This window comes from Lissotriton vulgaris, chromosome 3_1, assembly GCF_964263255.1.
Source record: "Lissotriton vulgaris chromosome 3_1, aLisVul1.2, whole genome shotgun sequence".
NCBI lineage: Eukaryota > Metazoa > Chordata > Amphibia > Caudata > Salamandridae > Lissotriton > Lissotriton vulgaris.
The window spans coordinates 2,014,234,093-2,014,259,049 of record NC_141689.1 but is presented as its reverse complement, the minus strand read 5'-3'; the positions used below and the strand labels follow the sequence as shown (position 1 = coordinate 2,014,259,049).

The 24,957-nt window shown below is 44.1% G+C and overlaps 1 protein-coding gene across 2 annotated transcripts in view; it reads right to left on the bottom strand.

Annotated features, from left to right (window-relative positions):
* The window catches only part of PRIMPOL (primase and DNA directed polymerase), a 497,760-nt gene that overhangs the window by 237,455 nt on the left and 235,348 nt on the right, over positions 1-24,957 (bottom strand). Inside the window, exons 6-7 of one of the 2 annotated variants that reach the window (XM_086962483.1) lie at positions 251-382; positions 116-208 (exon numbers count right to left, since the gene is read on the bottom strand). In XM_086962483.1, coding sequence (XP_086818609.1) covers positions 116-208; positions 251-382 — 225 coding nt within the window. Of the gene's footprint in view, positions 1-115; positions 383-24,957 lie in introns of both variants that reach the window. The other variant, XM_086962482.1, reaches the window with a different exon arrangement.

The following is a 24,957-nucleotide window of genomic DNA, read 5'->3' as shown; positions in this document are numbered from 1 at the left end:
AACAAAATAAAAACAAATAATACGTAAAAACAAATATGTAACAAAACAATGATATCTGACAAGGAAATTTAGCCTTCGCATCGAGAAATTTAAATAAAATAAAGATCATATTTACCAAGATCAGTAAACAACTGGTTGCCTCCGTCTTTATTTTTGACAATTAAAAAGGACAGATCATCTTTCTCGTCCAGCTGTTTGCCTGAAGTCACTATATGGTTCTTTCCAACTTCCTTCAGTCCCAGTAAAACACAAGGAAAATTTGCTTCCATAGAAACTTGAGGAGATGAGAAAGCTTCAGACTTCGCTTTTCCTGCTTCTTCTGCATCAGCATCATGTTCTAACAGGAGACGTGCAGGATTTAAGATGGTCTTCACAAAATTGCCTAAGTGCAACAAGATGCAGTTGATTTAACTACTCTGGTAATTGTTTTAAAAACATTCAGCATCTACTGTTTCAGTGTATGAATTCGATCACTAATGTTTTCATGAGCATTGCTTGCTTCACCTTTACTGCTAAAATGTCTTTACTGAAAACTAGAATACAAGTTGAATCGATAAATTGAACAGGAAGTCAAGAACAGTATCGCAGCCCTATCATTTTAAAGGAAAAAGGGATTTTAAGTAGGCAGCTATATATTTCCCGTAATTGTTTTATAAAATATGTGGTTCTTTGACTGATCGGACCCAATACGATGTTGTACTTAACTGCAAAGTCTTATCTATGAAATGTTGTTATTTCTCAGTATTGCTGTTCTGAGTCTTACCCCAACATCCGGTGAGGAATCTTATGAAAACTCTCAAATGAGTCAGCGCCTTGCTCTTCCTTGTTGCAATTATATTTAGTCTTAATCATTTCGTACAGGCTACTATCTTCTTAAAGAGAAAGTGAAAATGATACAAGAAAACCAAGGTGAAAAAATGTATGCACTGTGGTGTTCTACATGAAGGACACTTCTTGGAAATGCAATATTACAAGCAATAGTAAATGCATATGATGAAGAATTCTAAGACAAAGTGATGGTTGCGATATATTTGTTTACACTCTATCCATGGTAGAGAACCCCCCCCCCCCCCCCCCACACACACACACACACATTAGCAGTTGCAGCAGGGTAGGAGGTTTATTCTGGAGCACAACCCATCTGTCATATTAAATGATTTAATAGTTCTTTATGGGCCTCCTGGACTGTGACTGCAGATTCCAACATCTCTGTTCAGAAGCTCAGACATATATTAGCAGAAGAGAAGTATGACAGGACTGAACGTTGTCACTTAGGGATTCTTAAGACGACGAACACAGAACAAAATAGAAATTGGAAAACAATGAACACTGGAAAGAGACCCAGAAGTGAGAGGTGCAAATGAAGAGAGTCTGAAAGAAGCAAAAAGAAAGAAGAGAAGTAAAGATAGAAACAATAAAAACCAGAAAGAAGTAAATAGGGAATGATTTTAAGAAAACTGGAATGCTGGAGAGTAGAAAGTACATGGGGAAAAAGGGAAGAAAGTCAAACCTGGCTTCAAAATACTGCCCTTGTTCTGATGTCTAATTCAAATGCTTTCTCTATCCATGGTCCCCAAATTTTCACGAATTTGCGGCGGCACCCTCTGCTTTCAAAAACAACCCTTTCAGCAACCCATTTATGGTATTTTATGCATTAACACATCCTGAATTCATCGTCCTATTGACCGGGACCAGTAGCAGAACAATTACCCTGTAGGTATTAAATGTAGGGATTTGCTGTGGGTGTAAGTGTATATAGCTCAGTACATTAGGCGAGCTAGCCACTAGCTTGCCCCTAAGTCCACTGTCACCAGCCAGCCCATTTACAGTAGAGGTCCACCATTCAAGGGCTTCCTGGATAATCACAGTCTGCCTCGGTGCACATTTCCTTCCCATCCTAGTGATGATACACAGCAAATATGTAAGAGATATGTATCAACCAAAGATTTATAGAATGACTATTTCTCAATGTATTAACAACATTTGGTTTGTTCCACTTAGCGATGCTATGTTCCATTACTTTTTAGCAGACACTGGGCAGCAATTTGAGGATCACATCTGTTTTTATTAAACTTATTTAGAAACCACGGGAAACAGAATAAGAACCGGTGAGATCCCAAACCCCAAATCCCTCTTCCCTCCTTCCTCCCCCAATAGTAGCATAACAAATACTAAAGTATGAGATGCACCTATCCCAAGATAGAGCCCAGTAGCCTGTGATGCTCAGAAGATTCAGAGCTAGGCAATGGCCTGGTCTTCATGTTACCTGCTTGATCACCATACCCCTGGGCGACACTGTTCTGGAAACTCTGAGGTACCCTGGACATGGTAGTTCTGTGAATTCATCGAGGAGGGATGACAAACCAGGGGCCCATAGATCAGATCTGCACTCCAGTGCCTGAACCCCATAGAGCTAAGATGATCTGCTTGGTACCGCACAGGGTCAGGGAACCAAGTTAGCCCCTTGGAGAAGACAAGCATTTGCAATGCAATAGTTCTCCCATTTGCAAGAGTTTGATCTTTTGGCATTGCAAATGACAATGCCTTTTATTTGTTGGAGGGCTAGCACATCCACACAGTAATGCTTTGTAAAAGTATGTGGTGTGAATCAGTGAGCTGCTTTGCAGATGTCAGCTATTGGAATGTTCCCAAGGAATGTCATAGAGTCTCCTTTTTTTTTCCTGAGTAGAGTGGGCTCTAGGTGGACAGGGAAAATTCCTCTTAGCTTTAGCATAGCGTGCCAGTATGCACTTTACGATCCATCTTACAATGCTTGACTTGGATAGGGCTCTCCCTTTGTGGAGTATGGAAAAATCAACAAAGAGCTGTTATGTCTTCCTAAACGGTTTAGACCAGACAGTGCAGTACATGAGGGCTCGCTTAACATTCAAAGTATGGAGAGCTCGTTCTGCAACGGAGTCAGATTGTGGGAAAAAGACAGGGAGTTCAATTGAAGTGTGAGACCATCGCAGGGAGGAATTTAGGGTTGGTGCAGAGGACAACCCTATCCCTGTGTATCTGGAAGAAAGGTTCTTCCAAGGCTAGTGCTCACTGACATGCCTAAGTGAAGTGATGGAAACCAGAAATACTACCTTCCAAGAGAGAAATAGAAGGGGTTCGACCCATTAGTTTTGTCAGTACAATATTGAGGTTCCATGTATGGGCAGGTGGGACCCGACTAAGAAGGACTCTGAAACCCAGCATAAAAGTTTTATTAACTAGAATTCTGAAGACGGAGATGTGTTGCCTGTTCTGAAGATAAGCGGCAACAGCTGCTAGGTGTAGCAGTTTGGAAGTGAAAGCCAAACTACAAGTCTAGCAGTGAAGTAGGTAGCATATAATGTCATGCACTTTAGCAACTAAAGGGTCAATGTGTTTTGAGTGAACGTAGAACACAAACCTCTTCCACTTGGCAGCATTACAGGCACGTGTAGAAGGCTTGCGAGCCCCCCGAGAATGCTCATACATTCTGTTGGAAGATTAAGGGGTCCAAATTCTAGGGCTTCAGGTGCCAGGTCGAAAGATTAAGAGACCTGCTGTCTGGGTGCCTGATTTCTTGATGGCTTCGTGTGAGAAGGTCCGGCCTGTTGGGGAGCCTCTTGTGTGGAACCACAGGACCTAAGCAGCATGCCTTATGAATATTGCAAAGGAAGCACACTTTTTTGTTGGCAGCTCAAGGTGTGAGATCATCCATGTATCAGGTAAAGTATTAAGCCCACTGGACTCTTGTAAATCCATAGACAAATTGTCATCATCATAATGTGGGACCAAATCATTCCGATCAACTCTACTGTCATTTTCAAGTGGTAAATTGAAAAGCAGGTGAAGCAATTGAGGATGGTTGAGTGCAAGAGGAGGGTTTCGTCTAAATCAGATTGCACAGGAACTTGGTGCACTGGAGTGGAGTCATAGCTTGACCACGGTCGAGGTTGTGGCAGATTCTGCTCACGGTCAGGTCCTGGGGTCAGCATAGGATCTTCCACTGGCACCTGCGATGTTGATACCAGCATTAAAGAGAAGAAACCAGTGCAGGTGTTGGAGCCGTTATAAAACTTGACACTGGAGTCAGTGCAGAAACCGAGGGAGGTTCAAGGGGGCTCAGGTGGCACTGTGGAAGGCGCTGTGGATCCTTGGAGCACACCAGATGGAGCAGGAAGATTACTAAAACGAGCAGCATGTCCTCCCTAAAGGCCTCAATCCACTGGATTTCACAGATGGCCCAGGGAACTTAAGGTGCATTGGGATCAACTTTGGGATCTCGCTCCTCAATATGAGATTGGAAGCGTGATTGAGTGGCGCTTTGAGGCCCTCACACCTCATTAGTTAGACAGTGGTGGGATAGAGTTCAGTCCTACAACTCCTTCTTGGGTTTCCACTTTGATTTGGACTTCGACTTAATAGATCATCTCGCCCTTAAAGAGGCCCTGTTGCAGGATCATCCTTCGAGAGAAGGAATGGGTCCACGCCCTTGTCTTAAAGCGGGACTTACGGCGTGGATTCTTTCAATGTTTGGTGAAGTACTGCTTTGCTTCACGGTCCCAGGTCTCCTTTGGTTTCTTTGAGGCTACATTCCTCTCATGACTTGGTCATTCCTCTTGCCCAAACATGTGACGCACACCTTATGCGGGTCTGTTACCGACACTGATTACAACAGTTGCTGCATGGCTTGAACCATGTATTCTTGGGTGGGGACATCGTTCCCTTGTACACTGAAATTCAGTATGAAAACCGCATTCGAGGGTCCAGAAAGAAAGGAAATATCGATGGCACGCAGGGGTGCCACCTATATGTGGCTCCGTTCTATCCCTTCCGCAGTAGTACAAAGTCAAAGCGGAGCCGCATGGGAGCACTGCTACAAAAAAGTACACCTCATACCTGGCGAATATTCTAAAAGTGAGGAATCTGTGGTTCGAAATATCCATCAGACGTTGCCTAGTACAACCCAAAGGGAATTTGGTGAATGTTATTACTGAGGCACAGACTCCAGAGGAAGGGGGCCAGCTCATGTCTTTTGTAGGGTCTTTCGTAGGGTTCAGAAACTAACATTCAAGATTTTTTAAGGCTATGCTACTTTCATACAACCGCTCAAACAATTGCTTATAAAAACAAACTGAGGATATAAGTGGACTGAAGCAAAGGACCCTGTTTGGATGACAATTGCTTAATCTTGTACAAAACCTACCAGCTTTAAAAACATATATTTATTTACAAATATGTGGCTACTGTAGTGCTGTGGGTATTGAGGAAGCCTTGTTTCAGAAGATTAAAATGTACTGAGAATACTATAGCATTTTCACTTCACGATTTGAAGGACTTCAAATAAATTATCTTTACTATAGAACAGAAGCATTGCCATGCTGATAAGTGTTGTTGAGAAGTTCAAAACATGTTTGTAGGGTACAGTATTTTGTTATGCACTGACCATAAACCTCTCACATGTTTGCTTCAACCAGATTAGTAAGATTACTGTCCAAACTTCAAGAGTACACATCTGATGTAAGGTTTGTCTATGATAGTGTCCATAAGAGGGCAGACTGTCTATCGCAACCACCTCTGCAGGGTGAAGCATGTGACAACTCTTCAGAGTGTTGATATGTTGTGGCTGGTGCAGACATTAAGAACATTTGTGAGTGTGCTGTTAGCACTAGCGAATAGATGGATGTGTTGAAAAAGTATTGTCTTGAGGGCAAGCCAGCAAGTGTATGGTGGGGGGTTGGCAAGACAAAGATGTTGAAAGGGCAGTTACATAGTCAGGCCCAAATTTCAAACAAACTTAATCTCGAAGATGTTTTTTTTTTTAAGAGCTAGGGAAATTAAATCCACCATCCAAATTAAGAACTCACCTTCTCAAATTGGTGTATAGGGATTATAGGGAAAAGTTACTGTGGATTTTGCTAAACCACTTAATGCTTTACCCAACCGTAAACGTTATTCATTTGTGCTAGTGCATCATTATGCACATTTTGTTCATTTCAAGTTTGTGGAAACCACCACAACAGATGTTTTAATTTACTTTTTGAGAGGGGTTGCCACAGAGGGTCAGCCTGTGGAATTGGAATCAGATAATGGTGCTCATTCTATTTATGAATTAAAAGTTTTTTTTAAGGAGAATGATATATGGCACTACAACACTGCCCCTTTATAGTCTGCAAACCAAAGGGCTTGTGGAGAGAACAAATAGAATATTAAGGAGGGCGTGACAACTTCTTTGATCAACAATTTGAAGTTGGGGAACTCCTGCAAAGGGAGGTTTGGGCTGACCATAACGCCCTATCCTACCCCTGGTGTTAGTCCCTTCGCATTACTAAGAGGGCAAGTGGCAAGAACTGAACTTAACCCGTTGTGGTTGGATCCTGCAACTGAAAGAACGAATAGTCAATCTTGCTTGAGGTGGCTTCCTCCTCTGATGTTTTCGCCTCACTAATTGGTTGTTGTCCTGCTTCTGCTCTTATTTTCTTTTCCAAGTATTCTATGCATGATCCAGAATCAAGCACGCTTATGGAATTACCAGACCTTCCAGCAGGCGTTGCTACTTTCTAGAAAATTGCCCTGTCCCGACTTTTGCAGCACTATTAGCTCCTCCAAGAATGATATTTGTGGGCATGATCTACAAATGTTGCTGCACACATAAGAAAACAAGTTACTTACCTGTAACTTTAGTTCCCCAGTATTGGTAACTTTCATAGATTCCCATGCTTTGTATCATTCCCCGTCGTCGGAATGGTATTCCCGGTAACAAAAATACCATAGCTGTAGGTACAACAGACAAAGGAAAAAGGCCTAGGCCTCATTCCCTTTTGTAGCATATCACCCTCTTTGTGTAAAAGAGACCAAACTTAGGCATCAGCCAATCAGAAGTGCCTCACCCCTTAGAACCTTCCTGAAGGAACCTCAGAGCCTCAGATTTTCGTAGCCGTTGTGTACTTAGACACCATATCTGTTGTAGGCTGAGCTTTCCTCGGGGAGGTGGGTGGGCGCATGGGAATCTATGAAAGTTACCAATACTGGGGAACTAAAGTTACAGGTAAGTAACTTGTTTTCTTACCCCAGTATTGAAACTTTCATAGATTCCCATGCTTTGTATCAGAGTAGCAAGCAGTTAGCAAGAAAATCACATTTTGCATCATAAAATTATAGCAATAGGCAACATGATATAAGATACAAAATGTGTAATACGGAAGGTGGGATAAAAAGGAAAGCTCACCATCAGTGGAAGAGGTTCCTCAGGACAGCCTGTCCTACTGCTGCATCATCTTGTTGCAAGGATTCTAAGCAGTAATGCTTGGTAAAGGTGTGAACGCTGCTACAGGTAGCAGCTCTGCAAATGTCCTTAATCTGTACCCCCGCGAAGAGGGCTGTTGAAGAAGCCACAGATCTTGTGGAATGTGCTCGGATCTTTCCAGTTAGAGGTTTTCCTGCAGCCTTGTGACAATGCAGAATAGCACTCGTGATCCATCTTGAAACACCCTGTTTGGATAGCGGAAGGCCCTTGCTTGGACCTCCAAAGGCAACAAATAGCTGTGAGGATTTTCGAAAACCTTTAGTACGCTCTAAATAGAATTTCAAGCACCGTTGCACATCCAGCGAATGCAATGCTCTTTCTGCTGGCGTAGCTGGTTGAGGAAAGAACGCCTTCAGAATGACCGGCTCATTCAAGTGGAAATCCGAGGGAACCTTAGGCATAAACCTAGGATTAGTTCCCATGATCACAGTGTTTCTCTTGAATTGAAGGAAAGGTTCTTGGATGGTCAAAGCCTGCAATTCTCCAACACGCCTAGCCGACGTGAGAGCAAGGAGGAGAGCCAATTTCCACGAAAGGTATTTCATGTCAGAACGATGGATTGGTTCAAATGGGCCCTTCATGAGTTGAGAAAGGACTAGATTTAGATGCCATGTAGGAGGGGGCGGTCTCACTGGTGGATAGACCCTGAACAAGCCCTTAAGAAATTGCTTGATAATTCTGGAAGACAACAAGGAAAGACCAGACCCTGTCCTTCAGAACCTTGATAATGCAGCGAAATGGACCTTAATCAAGACAAATGTCCTCGACCATGCTATCGAAAGCGCACTCCCCAGAGAACCTCGATGGTGAAGCCTGCTTGCATAAGTATGGCATTTCTTGTTGGTCGGAGTGGCAAAAAGATCGATCTCCGGTCTGCCCCACTGGCTGAAGACCTCCTCCAAAACTCTCTGATTCAATTCCCATTCATGGCTGACTGAGGATGACCTGCTCAGTCTGTCGGCGTTTTCGTTTAGGACCCATGGTAAGTGTTCTGCCTTCAGCGATATCCTCTGAAGGATTGCCCATACCCAGATCTGTTGCGACAATGGACGAGATCTGGTTCCTCCTTCCTTGTTCAGATAGTGCATGGCCGTGGTGTTGTCCGTCCTGATAAGCACTTGCGAACCTTCCAGGCAAGGAAGAAAAGCTTGCAGAGCCAGTCTTATCGCCCTTAGCTCTAAAAGGTTGATGTGGAGACATTTCTCCTGAGGCGACCAATGACCGATGACATGCAGGTCTTGCATCACTGCTCCCCAAGCCTCCAATTCCAATTGTCACTACATGTGGGGACAGGTCGCTTACGAAGGATAGACCTTGGGACAAGTTGTTTTGATCTGTCCACCATAAGGTTGCTTCTTTCATCCTTGGAGTGACCGTCACCATGTCCTCGAATGAACCGTGGACCTGTTGCCACTGGTTGTCCAGTTCCTCCTGCAGAGGACGCATTTTCAGTCTGCAATGGGGAATCAGCGGAATACACGATGAAATCACCCCCAGTAGATATTTGTAGCGGCGTACGGAAAGACACCTTCTTGCCCGTAAGTCCCGAGCCAAGGTCTGTAATTTATCTCTCCTTTCCAGAGTAGGGAAGGCTCTTGAGAGCTTTGAATCCAAGAGGGCCCCAGGAAGTGAGCCTTTTTGGATGGGACCAGAGAGGACTTCTCATTGTTCAGAGTGAGGCCTAGATTCTGAAACAAATTCGTACAAGCTTGAACAGCCTCCAGCGCTGCCTCCCTGGATGGAGCTTTCAGCAACCAGTCGTCCAGGTAGGGGAAGACTTGGAAATGGTTCCTTCGCAGGAAAGCTGCTACTGGCGCCAGCACCTTTGTAAAAATTCTCGGGGCTGAGCGGAGTCCAAAGGGTAAAACCCTGAACTGAAAATGGCTCTTGGCTACTGTGAATCGCAGAAACCTTCTGTGTGCTGGGTGAATCGGAACGTGGAAATACGCATCCTCTAGATCGAGCGTGGCCATGAAATCCCCCGGATTGATGAGCTTCAAGATGTCCTGGAGAGAGACCATCTGGAAGGACAGGGAGATGAGATAGGTGTTTAGCTCCCTGAGGTCTAAAATGGGGCGCCATTTTTCTAGCGTCTTCCTCACCAGGAAGAACCTGGAATACAATCCTTGTCCCCTTTGGTTTGAGGGAACCGGCTCTACCGCTCCCTTCCGGAGCATCTGTTGGACCTCAAACCGCAGGAGACGCTGGTGTTTCGACGGAATGGCTGCCGGGGGCTTGGGTGGAGGTACTTGCGTGAATTCCAAAGTATGCCTTTTCCGAATGATGTTGAGCACCCAATGGTCCGATGTTATCCTGGACCAGTTTTGAAGGTATTTGGTGACCCTGCCTCCAACTGATGATCTCTTGAAGGAGGGTCCAGTAGGAAGAGCCAGGAGGCCGCTATTTGCGGTTTGATGAGTCCCGTCCTCAACCAGCCTGTTTCCCCTTATTGTAAGGCCTGGAGTAGTTGGTAGACTGGCCCTGACGCTGTTGATAAGGCTGACGGTATTGCTGGGAACCTGAGCCCGTGGAGGAATAGCGCTGTTGTTGGAAGGATCCCCTGTAGGCACTACCTCTGCCTCTGGATCCCTTAAAAGGAGACTTGCGGTATTGAAGGGTCCCCAAGGACCTGGCAGTCTCCGTGTCCTTTTTTATTTCTTGAAGTGTATCGTCAATGAGTTTCCCGAATAATGCCTCCCCATCAAACGGGAGATCAAGGACCTTGTTCTGGATCCCAGGCAGGAACCAAGTCGCCTTGAGCCATCCTTGGCGACGGAGGACTGCCGCCCCAGCCAGGGACCGAAACGCTGTGGTTGCAATGTCCATTGCACAGTCAATGATTTCCATTGAAGTCGCTTCTCCCTCTTGCAAGATCTTTTTTGCTTCAGATGTTGACTCTGGAGGCAGCTGGCCAATGTACGGGGCGATATCTCCCCAAGATCGCCAGGGCATTAGCAGCTCGTACTAGTAAACTCGCCATCGATGAGAATCTCTTACCCGCATTGTCCAATCTCCGACCTCCCTTGTCCGGAGGAGCGGTCAAGGGAGCAGAGGGGTTACGGAATTTTCTCTGTGCTGCCTGCGAGATAACGAAGTCTGGTCTTGGATGACCCGTTAAGGCTGGCGGACCCTCATCGGGTGCCCTGTATTTCTTGTCCAGACGCGATGGCACAGGGACCACCGTCGCCGGGTTCTTCATGGCCTTAAGGCCCTCCTTCCACAGATGATCCACATCCAATGTCCGCTGGTGGGGAATCCGCCGGATCTGGGACTGGTGAAGCGGGATCAGCAATGATATATTCATCATATTCAGTATTAGGAGTAGAGTCATGATCCGACTGCTGATCCGCTTCCGAGGAATCATCATGGGCCTCTTGCAGCCCGAAGGAATCCTGTTGGAAGGATGCTTGAGGATGAGGAGAAAACTGAGCCGGTAAAGTTGGCGTCACTGGCGAGGCCGAAATCACTGTAGGTGCAGCAGGTGCTGACGGGACCTGACCTGGCCTATTCGCCCTAGATTTGTAGTCCTGCAGCATGTTATGCAGATCTTGGAGAAAAGAAGATGGCACCGTCACCATATCCTGCCCAGAATGATGTTGTGACTGGGCCGTTTGATGATGACCAATCCCCTCGTGGTCGTATTCACCCTCAGAGTCCGTCTCCTGGCACTTGACTAGAAGTTGGGAGGGACTATTGGCCTAACTGTAAGCGTCCTGGTCCTCCTCCTCTGACTCCCCTTCTTGAAAAAGCATGGTTGGCAGTAGGGAGGAAACACTCCTCGGAGAAGTCATCTCCGGCGTGATTCTGGTCACAGAAATAATAATCCTTTTTTCAGAGGATAATACCGTCGACTGTTTCGTCGTCGACGGCTGTATAAACGTCAACGAGATCGGGGTCGTCGAAGTCGTCGATGAGGAAACTGTGGACACACCAGCCGTCGTCATCGTCAGAGTCGTCGTGGTCGATACCCTCGTCGACGAGACCGTCGTCGTCGACATCGGCGTCATCACCGTCGACGTCGTCACCATCGTCGTCGGTGACACTGTAACCTTCGTTGACGGCGCCTTCGTCGTCGGCGCCTTCGTCGTCGACACCCTCGTCGGCGGCGTCTTTGTTGTCGGCGCAGTCTTCAACGTCGACGCCATCTTCGGCGCCTTCTCCGTCGACGCTGATGTACCTGCCTTCGACGGTACCTACGTCGACGAAACTCATGTCGACATCAACTTCGATGTCGATTTTTTCATCGACGGAACCTCCGCCGTCGACGTCTTCGTCGTCGAGGACTTAGAGCTCCTCTCAGAAGACTGGGAAGAAAGTTTTTTGAAGGCTGAGGCAGTCTTCTCACCTTTTGAAGGTAACAGGTCCTACCCTCGCCTTTTCACCTCGGTGAGGAGATTTGCTGGGACCTAGGCTCCCAGACCCACTGGGGGTCTTTTTGGAGGCCTTAGAAGATCTTTCCACATAGGGAGAACGGGAACCCCTACCCCTCTTCACTGACCTTCTTGAGGAAGACATCGACGCTGCATCCTCACTGTTACTAGAGACAGTCTCCTTCCTGGATTTCAGCTTCTGGAGCCATGCCAAAAGTCTACCCTCACGGTCCCGGAGGGTCTTGGTTGAAAAGGTGCGACAGATATTGCAGTCCGCAGCCTGGTGGTCAGGATAGAGGCAATAGATGCAGTCTTTGTGCTTATCCTCCACAAAAAGCCTTTTCCTGCCACAAGTGGAACAAGGCTTGAAAAGGGCTTTTTTCTTCTCCACATCCTGGAAGGCAGTCAAAAATCCTGAAGTGAATCTGAAAGATTCTGAAGAAAAAATCTTAAAGAAATTACTTAGAAGAGTAGTAGTTGAGCAGAGCTCACAGGAGACTCCCTAAGCACAACGTGCAGTAGAAAATCTGAGGCTCTGAGGTTCCTTCAGGAAGGTTCTAAGGGGTGAGGCACTTCTGATTGGCTAATGCCTATGTTTGGTCTCTTTTACACAAAAAGGGTGATATGCTACAAAAGGGAATGAGGCCTAGGCCTTTTTCCTTTGTCTTTTGTACCTACAGCTATGGTATTTTTGTTACCGAGACTCCCATTCCAACGACGGGGAATGATACAAAGCATGGGAATCTATGAAAGTTCCAATACTGGGGTAAGTGTTATTTATGTGTGGAAAGAGGGTCATATGAAAAATCAGTCTCAGACAGAAATATTCCTAGGGATGTTTCTGAGTTCCCCAAAGAATCAGAAATGTACTTCAAATATGGGCAGAAACTGAAGACAGTAGATTTGTAAATTGTTTATCATAGTATTTCATGATTTGGCTCTCAGTGAGGTTATCTGTGATATGCTTTACGTCTCCATCGTCTGCCTTCCAATGCATTCAAATGATTTCAGTCCTGTCATCCGTGCTCTGGAGCACAAGCAGGTAGGACAACATTTTTTGTTTGACTATACTTGTATTAATGATCTGTCAATCGTAATATATAGTTCCAAACTGATTTAATCTCCAGTTACAGATTATATGCAGCTAATAGCCTTCTTTTCCACAACCAAATCAAAACCTTCCCAATAATATCTACCATACCTTTTCTTACCTGAATTTTGAACAGGTTCTGTGTATACTACAATGAATCTATCTAGCACATACTGCTCCCACTTCTGTCCTATGTGTGTTTAAAATCGTATCTCATACGGATTCTTTCATAGTTATAACCAAATCGAGTATCTCATACTCTTTTCAAAACTAGGTGACCAAACTACTTCTCCCTATAGAATAATATTTCTGCTACTCCCCTAAGTCTCAAAGATTTAGGAGCATTTCTCCAGGAGTGTCCTCTATAAGCCCTCTTTCACTATTCATCTTCAATAATCCTAAAAAAGCGGACTGTGGCTGTACTAAAAGCAAATCTGTTATTTTAAAAGATTAGGGGGCTAGAGTCTGATGAAAGCATTCATGACCATTGTAGTGCAAAACTGGTGCAAAAGTTTAAAAGAAGAGCATGTGCGTTTAGTGTGCACCAAAAACGTTATTCACACTACAGCCATCGCAGCTTGTTTAACCACAGATTAAAGTACAAACCAAATGTATAGCACAAGTGATAGTTTTTATCTTATCTTGAAATTTCGATGTCCCTGCACATACAACTCGGAGGTAACGGGGTTTGCCTAGAGTCACACAATATTTTTAGTAGGGTATCAAAGACCGGATTAGAATCCTGGTATCTTCTTTCGTGATATTTAGGTTTTAAAATTATCAACATAGTCATTCCACTACTCAGTCTTTTCTGATGTGATGCAAGACTGAACAGACTGTAAAACATGGAAAATTCTGAAAGTGGATGAAAATATTACAACTCCATTTAAGGATATATCAAGACATACCTATATACGAGTATGTATGATTTTAAAAATATGTGTACTTAAACCAATATGAGGTACAGATTAGGGCTTCATTTTTAAAGGCTTCATTTTTAAACTAACTGTGCAATTCAGAACTACCCTTCTTACTCCATGAATGGTCTTTGTGGAATGAAATGTGCCCTGCTCACAATGTATACAGTTTAGGTAGACCGACAGAGGTGCTATACCGCAGGTGCAGAGCCATGGATGGGCAGTCAGTCTTGATCATTTTAAAAAAAAAACATTTTTATTTAACATTTTGCATTTCAGACAAATACACAAAGAAAAAAACAAAATGAAAACACACACGACAAACCACGCCACGGGGGCATGAAGCTCATTTAGCAATTGTACCATTTTGATATGGGAAGGACCGTATATATAGTAACTAGCTTACCCGTCGCTAGTTGCTGAGATCTCAGAAGAAAGGAAATTTAAGGAAACTTGTTATGATAACATTCAATTTACATTGTGTCATTTTTATTCAAACTTATTCATTTTAATAGGGAAAACATTTTAAAGTTTTGTTTTAATTCTGTTTTTTATTCAAGTGCTTGTGGATACACTGTATTTTTTGTTTTTCCGTCTGGTGCGTACACAAATAAATCAGAAGGTTTTCCGACGTGTGAGCTGGCCACATACAGTTGTCCATGTGAGAAGCACGGATTCTCCAAGTCTAGTCCACACACTTGCAGCGATTATCCTTGTGCTTTGTTGATGGTCATTGCAAAAGCGAGTCTCACCGTAAACTGTAAACGTTCAGTATTGGAAAGATTATGAGGGCCCTGGGGGACCAGGGGGACGATATTTAACAAATTTTTCTTTTTTTTTTTTGCCAGGAGTGTACTCAACAACTTCGCAGGAGTGTACTCAACAACTTCCCAAAGTTTCATGGCGATCGGATGAATGGTGTAGTAATGCATAAAGGACAAACAGACATACTTTTGTTTTTATATATATATATATATATATATATATAGATAGATGTCATCAGTATAAAAAACAAGCTACACATTCTTATCCATATAGAAATAGCAAACGGGCAATGTGAGAAGCATAATTAACCTTTTTGGAGTGTTTGCAGGCATAGTTTAATGAGGCGCAGCTAGGGCGATGAATGGTACAGGTGCCATATGGATTTAATGCCAGTCTTCATCATTTCTGTTATTGTACTCCTTCAGATTACAGAACGGGCAACCTACTTCAAGAGGCACTCCTAGATAGAGGGTCCTATCGTGGCTGGGGAGTTCATCACAGTAATGGACATTAGCCATCACTTCTCTAGGAACTTGGAAACAGACAAAGGCCCTCTAACCAGACTGGGGAAATGTTTTACTGCCCCAGGCTTTGTCACTATATGGTGCCGCATATACAGTTTTGTGAGATAGTATTTCAGGAGTTCCTGGCTTTTACCTTAGACCATTATTTCTTTATCTCCATTTGGACTTTGGCTTAACTTATACCTCAGTCCTACTATCCTGTGTTTATTTCAGTTAATTCAACACGCATTAAGCCTGTGGGTCAAAGGATGATTATGGTATATGGTGACTGAGTGGAAGGGAGCTCTAGAATTCACAAAAAAGAAGGATGTTTAAAGATAATATGGACTCTAAAGTCCAGGGCCGGTTCTAGGATGTGCGAGGCCCTGGGCTAAAAGGGAATGTGCGAGGTCCCTCTAATTTAGATAAGCGGGCCCTTGCAAGGAGACCATTCACAGACACTGCTGGAGGCCCATTGTCCAGCATTTTATCGCCCCCACAGTTTTAACTTTTAGCCCACAAGCAATTCTCACACCTTCAGCCAGATAGGTGTGAAAATCGCTTGTGGGCTAAAAGTTAAAACTGTGGGGTCGAAAAAATGCTGGACAATGGGCCTCGCTTGTGGGCTAAAAGTTAAAACTGTGGGGTCGAAAAAATGCTGGACAATGGGCCTCCCGCAGTGTCTGTGAATGGGTCTCCTTGCAATGGGACAAGAGGAAGTGTCTCCTTGCCCTAGGCCTCCAGACACCATCCCTGAGTGGCCCCAGGGAGGGGGCACTCCCTTGGACCCTAATTGCAAGGAGACACCTTTCTTCAAAATTGATTGCTAGGGAAACAACAGGACACACCACTGGTGCAGGGCCCCATGCTGGTAGGCTGAGTGCGAGGCCCTGGGCAGCTGCCCAAGCCTAGCGCCGGCCCTGCTAAAGACGTAAACAGCGGACTGCTTTCCCCACTCCACAACTGATCTTCAAACATGGACTAAATGCCAGTTGTCAGGCTAGAGTGGCTGCGAGTTGCAGGACTGGCAATGCTCACATTTTGTCCAGATGTTGACCTGTGGAGCTAATTCTGAGGCTTGAAATATCATTGACAAAAACATAACTCAGAGGGAAAATTCAGTCATAAAATCTAAGCTTAAAGAAGAAATTGTGCGTTAAGGTCAAGGAGAATAGATTGCAATAGGTGGCATGTTGAACTTCGATTGTGAACTCACTGCATTATAGAACTGCACTATCAAAACCACTGTTTGCTTCACAAGCACCTTCATATCACTCAAGATAAATTTTTTCAACTAGTTGAAACAATGCTGGTTTCCAATGGCTTCTACGATAAAGGATTTGATTCCACTTGTTTAATTGATCAAGAACTAGGCGTATGATAAACCCTAGAATAAATTGTTACACGATTGAGTCAGAGAGAACCATTTCTTAGTGAGTATAAGTGATCACAAGGTTCCTCATCAGGACTAGAAAGTGGCCTTGTTATAGTTGAAAACCTTAACTTCACACAGTATATTCAAAACAATGAGGATTCAGTGGGCTCTGCGCGGACCCGATGGGAAGCTTCAAGACAGTGCTTTGGCAACATCCCATGCCTCATGTTATAGCCAAAGAAAAATTTTTATTCCAGAAAGAGTGGGACCTGAAAAACAAGCTAATCCAATTTGGGAGGATATAGAGTAGTGATTAGGAGACAAGTGTGAGCTTAAAAAGTGAAATATTGAAGTCTAGTGACTAGGGCTCAGTATGCTGAGAAACAACGGAAATTACACAATCGCGAGTTGCAAGACTGGCAAATGGCTGGCTTGGCTAAGTTAGTGTGATTAGGTGACTAAGCAGAAGGGATACATTGATGCCAGAGGGTCTAGATTAGTTTGAGTCATGGCAATCATCAGTGTTTTAAATGAGCACTAATGATCTACCACCAAAACGGACATCATACTGCCAGCGGACTTAAAAGCAGGGCACCACAGTACTCCTACATAAAATGGGAAACCAGATGTTAAGGGCATGTCTTACCAACTCATCTCCCTAGTGAATGTAGAGGGAAAGGTATTAGCAAATAATCTATCCAAATTTACTAAGGATTAAGGAGAAGAGAGAAAAGATTCAAATGACAGAAGCCCAATTCATGACCTTAAGGATCGATACAGATGGTAGGTGAAGGAGCAACTTTGCTACAAATTAGGGACTACAAAAATATATTTCTGAAAATTTCTGAAGATGGAAGTTCAATGGGCATACCTTGCCTCTCAGAGCAGCAAGTTATCCCTAGGGGACAAAGCTAGACAACCAATCATCTGGCTGAGTACAAAGAGAGACCAACAAGGAATCATAGCATGAAATTATCACCGGGCAGGATAGCCAGGTAGTTTGCCCCCATTATACAGAGGTCTATATAACTTGGGAAGCTGGAGGAGGCGGACACAATTGGGGAATTTGTGGCCTCTCTGCCTGTATCAGTACTTTCAGAACATGAGACTCAGACACTGAATACATAGATTAAGGTTGAGGAGATAATTGAAGCAATCAATCAGATGCAAAAGGGAAAACTCCAGGCCTGAACAGGCTCCCAATAAAACTGTACAAAGCTAATGCGTCCCTGCTCATGAAGCATCCACTATAGCTATATACAGTGGCCAAGAATATGGGCACACTAGTCATTCACACCCAGGATACATTTCCGGAATTAAAAGCAAGTGAGAGGCTGATATGGGGCAGATGTGATGTGGAATGGCAGATCACAGAAATAGCGATTTCCACTCGATAGAGATTGGTAAAATGTAAGTATTAGCAACAATTTAGAGAGTAATCCTTTTTATAAAGGCACAAGGGAAAGGGTTAAGCCAAACCAATACAAAGTTTTTTCTCTGAACTTGTTAGGTTCCAAACATTTGCTATCTGGATGCTCAATTATCAACCTAAGAAAAACAAATTTAACTTCGATGTCAAAAAATAATAACTAATTATGCTCCCACCACATCATTCAGAATCTCATAAACATGTAAAAATAAATACATAACATTCTAATGACACTTGAGTTTATCATCCATTGGACCATATACATCATCAAACACATTTGATTTACAACGAACAAAGAAAACAACTGTACAATCAAAGTACTAAAAAAGTTATTGTACCGACGCAGCGTTTTGGTGGCTCCTTCACCTTATTCTCACCTTCTTCAGGACCAATAACTGAATTGAAACCATTGGTATTCCCCAGGCTTTTATATCATGTATATTGAAGGTGCTTTGCTTGTATTGTCCTTCACCCATAACAGTAAAACACTCTGTTTCTTTCCCAATGAGATAAGAAACTAATATTTAAGACTCTGCTATATGAAAGGATGTAGCTCAAATTTCATGTGGGTAAACCAATTAGGGCAATTCTAATGTTCCTTTACTGTCCCGAGCAAGACCGCCGCTATAATGCAGATCTCAGCTGTCAAATTGCTCCTTAACGCTGCATTTTCAATGACCTATGTGTTCGGCGCGGTTCACACCGTTCATTGTATCTGCTAGGTTTCGAACCTACACAGGTCTTGCAGACTGCCACTAAGGCCCCATGCTTCTTGTTAAAATCAGGGTCCAGCAGGAATACAAAGCCCTTGCTCCTTTTTCCGAATTTAAGTATCTACATTAAATGTACTATATTACACTAGAGAGAAACTATTGTGCGTAGTTAGACAGCAGTCTCCTCCAGGCCTAACATCTCGGAAGAAATGTTCAATTTGGAGCCACTGCATGCTCCAGGAGTCCTGGAGTGCTATTCAGAAGGTCTTGTCTGAAATTAAGCCTTAACCCATAAATAACACTATTAAATATTCTAGAAGAAATTGACCTAGGCAACCATAAGAAGGACTTTGCGGGTCTATGCTTAATTATTGCCCAAGGGACACTGCACAAAGCAGGAGGGCAAAAGTAGCCCCCAGTGTGGCCAAATGGAGGCGAGGCCTTGATTGCTGTATAATTCAGGGGCAGCAGATTAAGTAACTGAGAGGAAGTTCCACAAACATCATCATATGAAAGGGGGAGGAGGGGTGGGAGTTTAGGGGTTGGTCGATGGAACAGTGTGAACTTGACTGATGACAGTACCCCAGAAGAGTGAAGATGTGTGAGGAAAGTTAATGCATAATGCATTACTTACTCAATATTGAAATGTTTATTGGCTCGATGACAAATGCTACTTGTTAACTGTATTGAATTGTTTTCTTGAACTGAAAATCTTGGAAAGGTCATTAAAATAGTTTATAAAAATACCATAGCTCTTACGAGTTACTGAAGGTCTGGTACTTCATGACCAGTCTAAATTCATGGGTGAAAGAATGACCAGACTAAAACTACATCAACTGCACACCTACCTTGATCAAACCACGAAAGTAAAAGAGCAATTAGCTCTTCTGTCGATCATCATCAAAAAGAAGAAGACAACTCAGTGGAGTGCCATTTAAATGTTTTATGTCCTGGAGACATTGATTTTTGCCTCACTATATACAGAGTAGATAAACCAGCTCTATCATTACCTCACCAGGTGTGGCAGAGTAAATGAATCATTGTTGCAGAGTTCTCACCTGATAAAAAAAAGGATACAACGGATGTCCTCTATCCTTGGAGCCCTTCTTATGAGGGTAGAAGGGATTTCTCTGGCTTGATGGCTTTGCTGGAAGCACCACTGGGATAAGGGGATATTTTTCCATGCAGATGATATCCTTATTTCCGTCACTGATTCCGAAAATACTATTTCTAGATTGCTTTTGCTACGTAAGGAATTGGTGTACCATCCAATTTTCAAACACAGTAGGGAAAATCATTTCCCCTTCAGACTTGAGAGGCATCACCATTTACTAGAGACCCGTCCTGATTAGTTGCAGATGTTTAAAAAAATGCTGGATACAAATAATGAGAGTGTTTTTAGGAGCGCAATTCAGAACACTTCAGGGATGTATTGCAACTGTGGTGAATCCTACTTATCTGAATACCAGGAAGGGCAGCTCTGCTTATGACAGACACTCCACAGGCTCCTTTATTTTTCCAAAAACACCTCTTTCTAGGTTCTGAAAGAAATTTTCACCAAAACAAAAGACATACATAGCTGTGCAATAGAGAATTGTCTAGAACGTCTCTTATAATGTTCTGTAGGAGTGTGTACGAGGGAAGAATGTCTTTGCTGCACATTTACAAGTACTACTGCCATTACAGCTGGCAGAGTTGAATGAGATGCTCACCCCTATATGAGAACCCTTCCTGAGAATGCATGCATAGAGCTGCAAAGGGTAGTAATATGCATCTCCATTTTGTGTATGGGGTTATGGCTGTTAATAGGTCCCGTAAGCAACAAACAGTCATTGTACTTGGAAAGCTGCAATCACAATGATAGGGTGGAAAGAGTCCATTAGTAGGGAGATTCCCCTCCGAGTTCTGTCTCAGGTTTCATGTAACGTGTATAATGCGTTTCCGTAAGCTTGGAGACATTTGGAAAACAAATGCGCTGAAATCCGTCAACCAATTGCAGGGCAAATTTGACATCCATGGCTCTGAGTTCTGCAGGCACCTTTCTTGCCCTACAAGCAAAGGCACCCATGATGGGTGTAGTTACCACAGTCTGAGCCGTATCAAAATAAGTGCTGGGATAATGGACACGAAAGCGCCGACCATACTGATAGTTCACGCAGCAGGACGAGGGGTAGCTGTTTTGCCTGTATATCAAAGGAAAGAATTCGGATAATGAATCTATAGCGGCGGCCATATGGTTTAGTGGAATGAGATAATGCGGTTTCCCTTAGGTGCTGTCTACCGTACTGGCTGAGCTACAAGGCATGGCCACAGATACAGACTTATTGTAGCTTTTGAACAAACGCGAGGACCCGTGCAAGACACTTTTTGGGACGTCAGTTCCTGTCGTTACGTCACTTCCGGTGACAGCGTTCCCCCCCTTCTTTTTTTTAGGAGTTGTGCCTTGGCTATTTCCTACTTCCGATGCGAAGCAGGGACTCTTCAAAAGAGCGTGTACTTCCTGCAATAAAGTGAACAAGTGTTTCTCTGAAAGCTGCTCTAATATGGGTGGCAGAAGAGGCGGTTCTGAAAGGAATGGCAGGGCGTAGCCCCATTGAACTATCTGCAGTATGCACCTGTCAGATGTTATGGTCTGCCACCCCTGGAGAAAACGACTGATTCTGCCTCCCACATGGTGGTTGTGAGCTACTAAGGGCAAAATAAACTAGCTTGGAGGCTGCTGTCGGAGGAGTAGGGCAGTGGGATGGTTCTTTATCTCTGCGGGCCTAAATGTGGTCCACTGGACCCGATCCCAAAAGCACTATGGTGTGGATTACTGGAATAGTGGGCCTTGGGGCTGCTTGTATGCAAAGCCCCTGACAAGGACAAATAAGGAGTGAAACTGTTGAGGATGCTGCCCTGCGGGTGCGGAGATACTGAAGGAGCACACTGTGGCTCTGCTTTCATGGAGGCCATCTAGTGCACAGTTGGCTTTCTCAACAAACAGGCGAAACCTGTCCAAATATGTATCCATTAGTGATGCCTGAAAATCAACAGAGAAGCCTATAGATCTCATTCATGTTTGGCAACAGAGCACCACGCTAGTCATGATTAATCGGCCTAAGCTATCAGTAGGGTCCAGTCCTGATCTAAAACCACATTTGAACTCATCCTGGCCATTAGGAATAGTTTGCACCAGGTTGAACAAAATTCCTCCAGGACTGCAGCAAGATCTTGACTACCATGTATCATAATGCATGGGAGTACTTACCCAGCAAGCAGTTGCCTTCGACTGACAGAAGGGCAAAGCTAGCCGAGGAGACCATCTGCTTCCCAAAAAGGTTATGACTAAGTTGAAGTCTCATTGAGGCATCACAAAGGGTTTTGGCAGAAACAAATTGTGAAAACGTTTCCTAAATCTCATCCCAACAGGTGATTTAAATAATGAGAGATGGTCCAGCAACTGCAAAATAGCCAAAACAGCAGATAAGAAGTTATTAACAGTGCCCAAAGCAAGTCCTTATTGGGCTTGAGAAAAGTCAAACAACAAAACTTCAAACAACTTTGTTTGTAACGGGCCAATTTGTCGGGTGCCACACCAATCCAAATATATGTCCCAATGACTTGCATACACTGATTTTGCAGAGGAATGGCTTGCTGTCATCATTACATCAATTACCTAAGGGGAAGGTCATAAGAGGTACATTTCTAACGCTCAAAATCCAAGCATTGAGATGCAAATTATGCCGGCCTGGGTGGATCACTCTACCCAGCTACTGTGACAGAAGATCACCTTGATAGCAGAACAGATGCTCATGCTTAAGCGTGCGAGGAACCATCAGCCTGATTCATCAGCCTGTAATAGCGATTCCTTATGAATCGCTATTATAGACTCGCAAAACGGGATTCATGTAGGAATCGCAAAAATTGCGATTCCTACACATTCCTTATTTGCAATTAGCAAATTGCAAATAAGGAATAACTCCCCATTCATTCCTATGGGCCAAAAGGCCCATAGGAATGAATGGGGAGTATTCCTTATTTGCGATTAGCAATTAGCTAATCGCAAATAAGATAGCGATTTAAAGGGTGTCAGGGGTGTCCAAAGGACACCCTGTAGCACCCCTTAAATGCAAATTGAAACAGGTGTTGCGCACACATAAGTCCAAAGGACATGTGTGTGTGCAACATGCAACTTAGAAAAATGCTTTTAAAAGCATTTTTCTAAGTTTTCGCTATTTACCACGAGGTTTGACCTCACGGTTAATAGCGGGCCAAAATTGCGAATTCGCAATTTTTAAATGGATGATGAATTGCATTTAAAGAATCTCAAATAGAGATTCCTTAAATGTAATTCCTCGCAAAATAGCAAAATCGCTATTACCGATTTTTGCATTTGGGATGATGAATCCCAAATGCAAAAATAGCGCTCGCAAAGGGCCTGATTCTCAGAATCGGGCCCTTTGCGAGCCGATTTCGGCTTGATGAATCAGGCTGATAGCTTCCTGGCCCTTTGCCACTAGAAAGACTTGAGCCCACTCATTTTCGGTCATCTTCTGAACTCAGGGCAGGCGAGGCAGTGATGGGAAGACATATAAGAGTCCTGAGCTCCAATCTAGACAGAAAGCATCTCCGAGACAGAACTTCTTTGGAAACTCCAACACGTAAAAGTGTTGACATTGCACGTTCTTAGCGGAGGCTAAGAAATCAAGTCAGAGTTCGCCGTATTGCAGGAAGAATGCCACCTCCAGGGGAACGGCCACATGTGATCCGCTAAATTCCTCTGGCTGAGGTTGTCCGTCCTGGCATTCAAATATCCCACCAGGCAATTTACCATCAGAGAAATTCCTTGGTGGTCCAGCCCCTTCCAAAGGTGCAGAGTCTACTGACATAGGGCCCAAGTCCCAGCTCCACTTGTTTCAGTACCACATGGCAGTGGTGTTGCCCGTGAGCACCTGCACCAGCCTTTCTCTGATGGTAGGACGAAAACCCGTAAACGCTAAATGAATCACCATCAAATCCACCAGATTGATGTGGAGTTGAACCTCTGATCTCCTACTCTCCCAGGTGGCCTCCAAAACCCAGTTGTGATGCATCTGTGACCACTGTCTGCTCTTGGCGTGGCTAACCCAAGCTGGATCCAGTAGCCACCACTGCAGAGGTTTTCCAGTCTCCTCTGAAAACAGGACACATTTTGCCAGATTCCCCTGATGCTGTGCTTACTGGGATTTGAGGTCTCACAGTAAAGTTTGCATGTGCCAACTGCTATGTTTGGCCAGCAGGATGCACAAGGTCAACATCCCCAAGAACCTCAAAGTCATCTGTACTGATATCCAGGACCGAGGCTGAAACATCGGGATCATGGCTTTAATATACTGAACACTGGGGGAAAAGCTCAAAACCACACTGAATCTAGAATATCTAAGCCGAATGAGTTCGTTTGTGAAGCAGTCCGGTTTGACTTTGGTGAAATGATAGTGAGCCCCAATGACATTAAGAAGTTTGCAGTTATTGGAGATGGTTAAGGACTACCTGCAGTGAATGAATGAATGAATGAATGAATGAATGAAAGGAGATTTATACCGCGTAACTTAGCCCAAGGGCATCAAGGCGCCAAACAGGTCGTCCAGTCTGTAATTCTCCTAGTGCACCACTACGGGTATGCCTCAACAAAAAAACAAGTTTTTAATGCTTTACGGAAAAGCATAAGGGAGGGTTGCCTTGCAAGTTCTGGGGGAAGCGAATTCCATAGCTTAGGTGCTAAAGTAGAGAAAGCTCTACCTCCCCATGTTGCAGTGAGCTCGCAGTTAGCAGCGAGTTATCCAGGTGGGGGATGACTGGTACCCCGACCTCAAAGGTGTGCTGAAACTACTGCTATTACTTTCATGAACAACCGAGGAGCACTGGTGAGGTCAAAAGAGAGCACTACGAACTGAAAATGCTTCTGGCCCACTATGAACTGCTGGTGGCATCTGTGGGCCTGCAGGGCAGAGATATGAGAATGAGTGTACTGCAGGTCCAACACTAGCATTCAGTCTTCTAGGTCAGACAGGACATGGGCTAGCTTAAGCACCTTGAGTTTGCCCTTCTGCTGAAATTAGTTGTGAGGGCAAAGGTCTAAAAATAGGACAGAGGCCTCCATCCTTCTTTGACACAAGGAAGTAGCTGGAGTAACATATAATCCCTACTTTATGACCACCTTTGGCCAAAAAGGCTTGCTGTAAGATAAACAAGTGGTTCTAGGTCAGCAGCCCTGAAGGTGGTGGATAGTGCATTGAGGTAGAGAGGAATATGAGGGAGTATCTCCAGTGGACATTTTGGAAGACCCACTTGTCTTAAGTGATGGCCTGCTGCCCAGAAGAAATATCAGATCCTGCATCTGACAGAGTGTATGTCTACAAGGACAGACTAAAGCAGTTTTGCAGCCGCTAGAGTGGGAGACAGCTTCATATTGCCTCTCCCATCCTAAGCATGGACTATGAGAACTGTGGCCTCAAGCATGAAAAAGCTGAAAGGCCTGCTGGTCTGCTGGAA